This window comes from Teleopsis dalmanni, chromosome 2, assembly GCF_002237135.1.
Source record: "Teleopsis dalmanni isolate 2A chromosome 2, ASM223713v2, whole genome shotgun sequence".
Taxonomy (NCBI): Eukaryota; Metazoa; Arthropoda; class Insecta; order Diptera; family Diopsidae; genus Teleopsis; species Teleopsis dalmanni.
Window position 1 is genome coordinate 166,106,484 of NC_051847.1, and position 11,995 is coordinate 166,118,478.

Genomic DNA, 11,995 nt, shown 5'->3' on the forward strand with positions numbered 1-11,995 from the left:
CGCTCAAAGTTTCCACTACAGCTAATCGCCGAATTTCATGGCGAATTAGCAAACACCTAGAAAATTTAGACTATGCCGACAACATATGCTAACCAAAATGGACGTCATAATGAATCCAGGAGTATTTATCGAACTACGTATCAACATTAACAAAACAAAAGTTTTGACAATAAAACTCAATAATTCACCAACTTTCTACGTTCATGGCAACCAAATTCAAAACGTAAGCGAATTCTGCTATCTTGGGAGCATAATCTCAGAGGAAGGTGGTTAATCCGAGAATGTAGCATACCATACCCATAAAATCAGAGTTGCGTTTGTTTCATTATGTAACGCATATCGGTCTAATTCATTGCCTTCCAAAACAAAAGTACACATTTTTTAATGCATGTATAAAATCGATTCTGGTATGTATGGGTGCGAGACATGGCTTGTAAACTCAAGCACTAAGCAAAGACTGTGACCTTTACTAACAGGTGTTTGCGAAACATCTTGAGAATCTGGTGACCAAGGATGATAAGAAATAAAGATCTATTATAAATATATAATAACTGAACAAGAAAATATAAATAATGAAATAAAACGACGAAAGTATAGTTGACTTGGATACATTTTGAGGAAACTTTATGATGAAAAATGTCACACAGCGCTTGAATCGAATCCACGGGTAAGACATAAAAGACGAGGGAGACCGAAGATTACATGGTAGTGTACTGTTTTCAATGAAACTGTAAAAATATTTAGCGATTTACGACATAAAGCATCTGACATACAACGATGGAGATTCTATGTTAACAATGTTCCTAATGAAATTCAACTAATAATAAATTAATTTTAAATAAAACAATCAAAATGTAATTTTTCAGAAATGTGATTTTTGCATTAGTCAAACGAGTAAAATCCCTTGCTAAATCCGAACAAAATTAGTTGTCAGGTGAAATATCTAGTTTACCAAATACGACATGTTTACGACATATGTCTAAGTGTTATGAAATTTCAACAGAACATCAGCAATGGATTTTTCTTACTAAGGCATGTAAAGTTTAAAAACTTGTGCTGTATTTCGAAATATATCATTTACTAATTCTTATATTCTGGAACGATTATTTTGTTAACATCATTTATTTTACTATTACTATTCATTTTACTATTCATTTACTGTTGAAAAGTAAATGAATTTGGAGTATTCAATATTTTTGTAGTATTACTTACTCTAACGATCTGTTGAGGAATCTAAAAGTTTTTGCTTAATAAATATGTTCTATTATTAGATACACCCTTTATACAACTAATCGCTATCATTGAAGTTAATCTATTTATGTTATAATATTTCGAATTTGTAATTTAGTTTACTAAATTAGAACTATTCTAATCATTACAACTAAACTAATCGCTATCATTGAAATTAATCTTTTATGTGTTATAATATTTCGAATTTGAAATTTGGTTTACTAAAAATGTTCTATTAAAAACCACAATAATTTTATTTATATTTATATTTATTTATATAACTATAACAAGGGATATTTGTGATCATTATGATATTTAATAAATAAAAAACTTTTTATTTGTATTTTCTAAAATGCATTTATTTTTTTACAAATTTAAACAAAATTACTATATACAAATTTATTAGTGTAAAAACGAATCATTTAATATTAATGCATTAATAAATGAATTGACATTTGATATTTTTTCCGACTTAGTTTGTTGCACAATCACTCAGGCAAATGTAACAGTTTCATTCTAACAAATTATTACAATAATTTAATTTATTGCGTTTTTTATTTTTTTTAATATACAAAATAAATAAATTATATTACTACATTGTTTATTATTTTTGGTAAATTGTTCTTTGCTATTTCATATTAAATAGTATTAATAAATATAAAAATTGGCCGCATATCGTTTAAGTGAATTTCATACGTATGTGAAGAAACTAACATTTCCACAACCTTTAAATTTATCCAGCCGTTTTTAAGATTTTGTTATTGTTGTACTCCATTCAATTCATTGCCGGATAAAAACTCAATTGCTGCTGAATTTATGCAGTAACGCTTCCGCGTAGGCTTCGGGCCATCTTCAAACACATGCCCCATATGTGCATTACAACGAGAGCAACGTACCTCTGTGCGTATGCGTTCTGGATGTTTAATTAGTAGTAAAATATTACCCCCTTTTAGTTTTATTTTTTGCACAAGTGATTTATATATATAGTATATATTGTTTTTTTTTTTATAATGTTAATATAATTAAATAAATTGATGTATTTTTGGCGTTGTTTATAACAAATTGTGATAGTTGAATTGGTTTTTAATTTAATTATTACGAGTTATTACGAGTAATAAAGATTTTAATAAAAGTAATTTCAAAAAAATTATGATAGTTTTTGAGAACAAAACATATAGTACAAAATAATAGTAAAACGAAAAAAAAATATATATAATTATAAAGAAGAAGTGAAAACAAGTAAAACACAAATTAATATAGAATAAAAAGTTTAAAGTGAAGTTTAAATCGATTATAATGAAATGATTTTAAAGATTATAAGCGAAATGAAGGAGTTCAACCCAAGCGAATAATGTAAAAGCGAAATGAACATAAGAGCGAAAGAGTGAAAGAGTGAAAGAGCGAAAGAGATAAAAAATAATCAGTTAAATAACAGTGAAAATTATAAAATGAAATGAATTGAACGTAGTCGAGTATAAAAAGGTGGCATCAGCAACATTTTAAAATATATTATTATATATAATGTTACATACCGGTTAAGTTAATTTTATTTGTAAATATGTAAATAATGAATGAAGCATTGCGATATTTTTAAAGCGAATTGCATTGCATGTTGGTTATATTACGTATGAAATAATTTCAGTCATAATTTAGTTTTTAATATGAATAAATATGTTCATAATTATCAAATATTTTTAAATAAGTTGTTTTTCATATATGTTTACAATTGAAATAACATACAAATTTGTATATAAATAATGTAATTAAATGTGATTTTGTGTGTATATGTAAGTTAGACCCCCGTACAGGCACATATAAGAAGCGAAAAAGAGAAATAGAAAAAAATATATAAAAAATTTTATTATTGATATTGTAGAATATTTATAACCTTAATAAGTTTTAAGTAGATTTAGCATAATTTTAGCTTAAATAGCTTTCAGATTAATTTCAATTTACACAAAGTACAAGTCTTTATCTAGAACAGTAAAAAAACATTCAATGCATTTAAAATAAAGGAAGCAAAAAAAATCGCAGCATCATGTCTTTAGCAAAAGGCATTTACACAGGGGAATTAAATGTTTACTACAAAAAAAAATCTCATTCTCATTTATTTAGTAAGCAACTCATGTGAAATTTGAATACAACATTAGTTTATATATTATATAGCTGCAATGGGAAAAAATATTTCACAAGATTTGAATATGTATTCGCCTAGTCGGGTTCCTTTAAGGTAAAATTGTTTTGAAAGGTTTGAGTCAATTACTTTCATTAGAAAAACATTTGATCTTGCTTTTGGTAGTTTTAAAATATTAATAATGATTAACAAGATATTGTGTCAAGAATAACGGAATCAATTCTTGAAGTTCGTACATCAATTTTGATTAAAATTTTACAAAATCAACACCAAAGAGGTAAACCTTAACACTAGCTATGCGAAAAGCAAAAAATATATATTCAAAACTCCAGAATGTTGTAGTTCTCTTTCTATTATACTGGTATTTTATTAAAACTTCTATAAGGGAGACAGACTTCTGGATTTGTGGAGAGAAAAAAGGGAATAATATATCTCATTATTTTTGTTAATATTTCAATACAAAGCATGAGTTACTAACAAAAATGTATGAATTGTTTATTAGTGTACGTAAATAGATTTTATTATTGCTTTGTAAACATATAGTAAATCAAAACTAATTTAAGAATCAAGCATTGGACAGGGAAACACACCCATGTCACGGCATAAAATTTTAGAAAAGTAATAATTTTGTTTGGGTTAGGTTTGATTAAAACGGTGGTGTTAAAATTAAACTTATATCTATTAACCGCATTACATTATCTTTTAAACACTCGAAGGATGTAAAACAATTCGAATTTTAGTCATTAGGCTTTAATAAAGCCTAAGAAGCTTTTTGGCTGCATATAGGTCTGTAGCTGATTAGGATTTTTTACAAAGTAAGGTACTAGCAGTTTTTGTCTAGTAGACGTTAAGGGAAGATTCCTAGCATGGTTTTCTAACTGGCAATGCTTCATCAGTTGAGTATACAGACCGATATATGAGAAAATAGGACTGATATATTTACTAGACATCTTTATGAGATTGCCTGATGTTTTTCTTATTCAATAATAAGTGTCAAGTTTCGTATATGTCTGTATTTTGTTGTATTAAATTGCGCAATACAAAATAAATTGGAACAACTTGCCTTTTGATGACGCTAGTGGTATGTCTCAATCTTTCAGATGTTTCAAACGTGCTCCTGGAGCATCCTATTGAACTATATCGATATCTCGTTCTGAGACGTTAATAGTTTCGACTGAACTCTCGCACTTAACTGTCTAATAGTATAAATATATTATAAGTTGATAATTTATATGTAAATTCACAACTATAATATAAACTTGACTAAAAAATTCGATAAACAGTAGCTATGAATTATTCAAAATATTATAAAATTAAGTATAAGACAAACAATTATAATCGTGGACTAAAGAAAACGAAAATAAATGTTGTTGTATAAAATAACTTCAGTATAATAACTAAGTGAAATTTGAGTATAAATTATTCCACAATAAGGCAAGCTTTTAGTTTTTGGTATTATTTTGGTATTCTTAATAATTATTCTACAATATACTAAGATGAAATAAAATTTTATAATTGTCGATATATTTACCACCTGTTAGTATATGATATATATTTTATTTGAGAAATCTATATAAAAAAATCTCTTACACAATTTCGTTTTTATTGTGTTAGTGAAAAATTTATCCACAAGTTTTGGTATTTATATTTTAATAAAAAAATGTATGTCTAGTAGTTTAGGTATTTATTCAATAAAGCGTTCCAACCACATTTTAAATGTTATGTATGAGATGAGAATTTTTGCATCTTTGATGGGAAAAAAATAGAATTAAAAAGTAAAACTGTAAATATCAAAATTCAAAATAAAAAAGTAGTTTATATTGAACTATTTCTAAATCTTTAATTTATATTGAGCAATTTAAAATTTATACCAACATATTATTATTTTTTTTTTAATATAAAATTCTATAAATTTATAAGCCTTTACCTCATATTCGATAAAAAGCAAAATACGTTTATAACGTATTTAAAAAATCAAAGCGTATACTTATTATGTAATCATTCGGTTCAGCGTATATATTTAATTTATTTTAAAAAATTTTATATTTTAGATTTTTAAAATTTTTATTATTTGTAGAATAATATTATTAATTATAATTGCATTCAAAAAAGGAAATCTGGCCATAATAACTTAAATTGGAAACACGTTTATAACAAAGCTCTTAGCACCAAATATATTTTAGACCTTTTTTTAAACTATTGTATATTTAGTATAAACAAATTAAAATTAATTGAATAAAATTTTAAATAAATACATATCAAGATGTAGGTTATGAAATGTTTTTTAAAATGTAACTTTGAAACAATTCCACCGAATGTTTACACAATTATTTCGCAATTAAATAAAAGTTATACTATATTATATTATTTGATCATTTTATTTTATTATAACAACTTAACTCATTTAAATAGTACACAAAAATCAAATGTTAAAAACGGATTCGATATTCTTTGATTATTTATACAATAACAAAATACATATATATATTTTTAATAAAATTTAAATTCAAATAAATTTACTAAAACCAAACTTATTTTTTTGTTTGCACTGCGGACGGTTTCATTGGTATGAAATCGATTGAAGCCGAATTGATACAATATCGCAGATGCTTTGGCGGTGGACCGTCATCGAATACGTGACCCATATGTGCTGAACACTTTGAACATCGCACTTCAGTGCGTACCATGCCTAACATTTTTGAAATAACTACTATTGTTTATTATAATAAATATAACAATTTAAGGTTGTTTGTTTTTGTTTTCAAGATTTCGTTTAAAATTGAAATTTTTCGATTTCGATTTTATTATGCAATTTTGAATTTATTAGGTTTGTGGTTAAAGAGCAATAATTTATATGTAAAAAAAATAAGAAAAAGAGGATTTATTAGTAGCAAATTCAGTATTTACAATAAAACACAAATTAACGTTCTAACAGCATTTTACTACAAATATTGAAAATTCTGAGATTTATTATAGCAAAGATATAACAATTAACATTAAAAAAGACTACATATAAAGTCGACTAATTATTCCGCTCTACAAAATGCATTCAAATTAGTATTTTTATTTCATTTTCGTTCATTATTTAATATAATATATAAATATATCATACAACAAAAAAGCAAATTTAAAGATTATATCAGGTCTTTCAAAAATTACTTCAGATGTAAGTAGATTTATTTTTAATAAGCTGAAGAAAATAGAATTTTCCACTTAAAAGGATACTGTTGTAGTTCTAGCCAATTTAGCTAAGCAAAGTATTTTTGAAAAGGTGGAATATTCAAAATTTCACACTTACCATATTTAAAGAAATATACAATATACTGCATTTTTTATAAAATATTTAATTATTTAGTGATTTAAACGCAATCATATATCATATATATATATATATGTTAAGAATAGAAATATACAATTGCATTCAATATATTATATATTTATTGTAATTTTGCATAAAACTACAAATCAATATAAGTGTATTATTATATGTATTATAAAATGTACTATTATAAATAGTTTTGATTTTTTATGAAAATAAGCATATAAGACCTTTCATATGATCCCAATGTGGTAGCATTTTGTTGTATAATACTATAATAATACGAATAGTTTGTATAAAAACGAACTATGTAATCATTTCGCACTCTAACATTTTTGCAAAAACTAAATTATCTTGCAGAGATGATTACACTTAATTGAACAGTATTATTTTTAATGAACAAATCCATGTAGCTTTCTATTTTTATTATTACAGTACAGTATTAGTATTACAGTACCACCTTGATTATCTACTTTTATTTATTGATTATTTCATGTAATGGATATAAAATAATTTAACATATTAAAATTTAAAGATATTATTTTAAATTAAAAAGTTGCAATTGTCATTTCCCTAAATATTAACTAAATATCAATCAATCAGAAATATAAGTTTCTGTGGCGTTCTATTACCTATTATTGTAATGTTCAGATATCAAATCTTTCCACTTCTTAATAAAAACACTACTACTGAAGGTCTTCTAAAAATGGAATACATCAGTCGATATGTTTGAAAGACCATTGTTAATATGCATTACAATTATCCCTTAATTAAACATTTTTTAAAAAGCAACAAACAAAGCAAAATAAGATATTGGACAAAAGTGACATAAATGCAAATAATAAAGGACATCAACTTCAGTGTCACACAATGCATCTACTATACCAAAAATATTTTAAGTTTTTATTATTTCTCCAGCCACATACGAGTGTTTATCAAAAAACATAAGCTTAATTTTTTTGTTTTGTTAAATTTCAATTAAAAACTATTTTTCATATAAATAATTTTTGCACGAGTAAAATTGGATTTGCGCTTTCAGATTTTAAAGCATATACTGCTTAAAATAAATAACTACAATCAAAGAGATTTTTACGTACATTTAACATACTTTCAATACACTGAAAAATAAACTGAGGTAAAATTTAGTTTAAAAATGTGTGAAAGTGTATGATGTAAATCAGTGCTGTTCAAGGCAAGGTCCACGGGCCACAACTACGTAAATTTTCTCTTGATAAATTTGGTAAAATTACAATTATTTTATTGGGACCATGTCCCAAAGAAATTCAAATTAATTAATTTATTCATTTAACATTATCACTGTATCTCCAAAACAAACCATGGCCGTATGTACTTGTTTCTGCGGCCCTCAAATCTGAACAGTAACTTGAATTGGCCCGCGAAAGTACAGTCCTGATCTAAATTATGCCAATTCTATTCAGTGTAAGATTAACAGTTCATTTCAAAAACTTTCGTTTTGGTTAAAATAGTCGAAAAGAAAAAGTCATTCATTCAATACTGAATGATTTTCGATTTTAATATTAAAAGTTTATTTCTTTACAAATCTATCTTTATTTAAAAAGATTTTAAAAAATTCAAAATTGTAATAAATTATAAATTATTTTATGTAATAAAATTTTCTGAACAAAGAGCAATTATGGTTACTAGTTTCAAACTATTGTATATATGTTGTTTAATAAAATGCAATCTCTACACATCTATTATATTCGAATACAGAAAAAGGAGAACAACTATGCTTACTAGCATTAAAAGCATTAAAAAATACTCTTTTCATAAACACTTTTAGGTATTTAAGAATTTTTTTTCTATATTAGAAAAATGTAAGGATTTTTAAAGGCACTTTTATAAAAACCTTTAAGTTTTTTTCAGTTTCACTTTGACTTTTTTTTAAATTCGAATTTTAATTAATTTTTATTCTCAAGTGCTAAGCAAATCCAATTTTAAGCCAGTATACACTGTATATTTATGTATCATAAAACGAGAAGATACTGTGGTGGACAAAAAGTCCAAAGTCAAAAAGATTATCAAACTTCTCATAACATTTATAAAAAACTAAAAGCAATTTTAAACAGTATACAAAAGCAGCAAATATATTTGCTATTTAAACATGAGTTTACCTGGTATACTTGCATCGCGGTGTAATGATATTTTGCCTTTATCTAGAACATCGTTGAACGCAGGCCAGCCACAGCCGGAATCGTATTTGGTATCAGAACTGAACAGGTCCTGATGGCAAACTATACATTGATAGACTCCTTTTTCGTTGTGTTTATTATAGCAACCTAAATAAATAAAAAAATTATATGAAAATCGAAAGATATATATTTTTTTCAGTTACCGGTAAAAGGTCTTTCAGTGGCTGCTTCCTGGGTAACTTGATATTGTAAAGGTGTTAGACGCTTTTTAAGCTCCTCCTTGTTGATTGCTACTTTTTCACTTTTATTTTCCATATTTTCTAAATTGTTTATTTTTTTGGCTGTTTTGATTAGAGAGTTATCTGCGTTGCTAGTTGTGTTTGCTGGTTTGAATTTTCCTGAGTCTAAAATATAAAATTTTAAAGTTTTGGATTAACACAAACCACAAACATTTTTTATAAAATACTAGTATATAGATTACAATTTTTAGAGATTACTAGTATTTTTTAAAATATAAAACTTGATGTTCTATATCGTTGAGGGCACATAATCAGTAACCTTATCTATAGACGTAGATAATAGAAGAAAAAAAAGTATATTGTGATAAATCTCATAACATTTATAGCGGTTTTTATTGTGACTATAAATAATGTGCTTTTATTGCAACATTTTAAACATAAAGAACATGTATTTCTTCTTTTATTAGGAGAAAAATTGCGAACTAAATGACATGCATATATTTTACTATACTACAATATATACTACTATATAAACTATTCGAATAATGCAATACAATCATACAAATCTTTAGTATTATTAATTGCAATATTTTAGTATCAATATACTAAAATACTTGTTTATATTAACAAAAAAATGCTAATGGTACTTGGTAAAATCTTGCATTGTAGTTAAATAATTTATTAACACTTATAGCTAAAACAAGATAAGTTCACAACTCTACAGTGCCCTATTATTTGCCTCTGCGCTATAAACCGTTCCAATCTCTGTAACTTTTCATTCATTATAATTCATTATTTTTTTATTTAATTTTTTGCTTAAAGTTGCCTAAAATGTGTACACAAAACAATATGTACGGCAATAATATCTTGCTAAAAAGTGAACTCAAAGTTAAAAAATAAGTTAAAAAAAATCTAAGATCATATACAATTTACCAAACTATATAAACTGGTAATTATGCCATTAATTCGATATGGCATTGAACTTAGGAGTACTGTCTCCAAATCCAACACTCAAATTATTCAAAGGCAACAATCAAAAATATTAAACATTATAGTCCATGTTGGTTGGTATATACCAAACAACAAAATTCATAAAAACTTAGGCGTTGATCTAATAGCAGAGGTGATAAAGACGGCTAGTGCAAAGCACATAACTCGAGAACTTGAGAAGACTCAAACGCTCATTTCCAACAGAGTTGCTAAATAATATGTTCTAGTGTGAAAATTGTTACATATGTTTTTAACTTACTCATTGAAAAAAATTGTATTTGTTAAATATGGTATTGATTCAATATTACGTATAATCTTTGTATACTAAAACATTCTTCCAATTACTTATTGTCATTTTCTGTAAGACAGATGTAATTATACCAAACTGAGATGATTATTATACATATATATTATAGTTTCGAATTTATAACTCCTGCATATATAAAAACAAATAAAAAATTAAATAAAAAGTTAAAAGCTATTAATCATTATTTGATATTTTATTTTTGGTGTTTAAGTTCGTAATAGACTTATAATTTTATTAAAATATAAATAAAATATGAAATAATTATATTCAGTTTAATTGTAACTTCTGGGAGGATTACGTTGCAACAGAACTTTACAGTTTTCAATTGTGTTGATTCAAAGAAAATTCATGCAAAATGATAAATCTGACATTTTTGGGAATCTATGAATTTTTAAAATTTATAAAGAATATAAATAGCTAAATGAAATGGGTATTTTAAATAAATCCATTAATATTAAAAAAATTTTTTTCTTTTGAGAATATCGGCAGAATTTGCTAAATGAACATTTTGCCTACCTTGAAATATAATACATAAAAAACCCCAATTTATGGGTTTCGTCTCTGACAGCAAAAACCCTAACAAAGACTTTAAAAATCATTATGAATTTGAAAAATATTTCTAAAAATATTTCAAAAAAAGTACTTTCTTTTCGATTTTCTTTTCGATTTACGAACGTGCAGTTACAATTACTAAAGTCGCGAACTTTTGCTTTAAAAAAAATTCTGTTGCTTAAACAAAATAATTCTGAGTTTAAAATTAATAACTGAGTTTATGTTATAATGTTAATTATAATCGGGAGCATAAAGAACCGACTAAATATGAGTCAATTCCTATCTTATAAATAATATTAAACTAACATTTTTAAAAAATTTTTATCAAAATCTAATTGAAATTACAAACAAAATTATAAAAGAGATATACAAATTTTAGTGCAATATATAAATTTTTCCAAAACTTAAATATTGCTGTGCAAAATGAATTTGTGGTATATAAACATATGTATACACATATTTATTATATACATGTATACAAACATGTGCAGCAACATATACGGCAACTGAAGTGTGTCGACGCATGCAATTAGAAAATCCGTTACTGAAAATATAAATCAATGTTTAATTTGAAAAAGTTTGCGGAACATTAAAAAGAAATTAATTAATAACAAAAGCTTCTCGTTTTGTATGGAGTGCAACCTAATCGCAAACGAAACTGCGTGTATACATTTTTTATGCTCTCTTAGGATTAATGATATCAATGTAAAACCTTTTGTCACAATTTAAATTTACTGCCAAGAAATTAGGAATTCTTAAAAAGTAGATAGTTTTAATATAGACACATTCTCGCCAGTAAAGTTATGCCATTGTGTATATTTCTTGCTAAATTTTCTGAAGAAGAATCCTTCCTTTGTCGGAAAGATTCAGACAGAATCATTTCTAACTACATATTTTTATACCTATTCAGTTGTTGATTTGTATTGTTACGAATTTCATCAGAGTAGCAATGAAATGTTTAAATATTATTTAAACATTATGTCAATGGATATTTTTTTTAGAAAGAAGTTAGTGTGTTGGAATTTGTTTTGAGTAAAGAAATTGGCTCCTAGGAAATCTAGTTCTTTTCAA

At 25.5% G+C, this 11,995-nt stretch overlaps 1 protein-coding gene across 5 annotated transcripts; it reads right to left on the bottom strand.

The window, feature by feature from the left end:
- Positions 1 to 1,819: 1,819 nt before the first annotated feature.
- On the bottom strand, positions 1,820 to 9,261 carry LOC119677645 (methionine-R-sulfoxide reductase B1). Of its 5 annotated transcripts, none has more exons than XM_038089093.1 (3): positions 9,040 to 9,260; positions 8,819 to 8,983; positions 1,820 to 2,143 (listed from the first exon to the last, which is right to left on the bottom strand). In XM_038089093.1, exons 1-3 carry the CDS (start codon positions 9,149 to 9,151, stop codon positions 1,989 to 1,991), a joined length of 432 nt encoding a protein of 143 aa, XP_037945021.1. In that variant the 5' UTR covers positions 9,152 to 9,260; the 3' UTR covers positions 1,820 to 1,988. The 5 variants fall into 5 exon arrangements, with proteins under 5 accessions (XP_037945021.1, XP_037945017.1, XP_037945019.1 ...); XM_038089089.1 differs by having other exon boundaries at positions 1,820 to 2,176; XM_038089091.1 differs by lacking the exon at positions 1,820 to 2,143 and adding an exon at positions 5,828 to 6,071 and having other exon boundaries at positions 9,040 to 9,261.
- Between the last annotated feature and the right edge of the window lie 2,734 nt (positions 9,262 to 11,995).

Coding starts and splice junctions, on each gene's coding strand:
- LOC119677645 (XM_038089089.1), bottom strand. CDS start 9,151: ATGGAAAATAAAAGTGAAAAAGTAGCAATCAACAAGGAGGAGCTTAAA. Junction 8,984..9,039: donor CACTGAAAGACCTTTTACCG/GTAACTGAAAAA, acceptor TTATTTATTTAG/GTTGCTATAATAAACACAAC. Junction 2,177..8,818: donor CCGCGATGCAAGTATACCAG/GTAAACTCATGT, acceptor TAAAACTAAAAG/GGGGTAATATTTTACTACTA.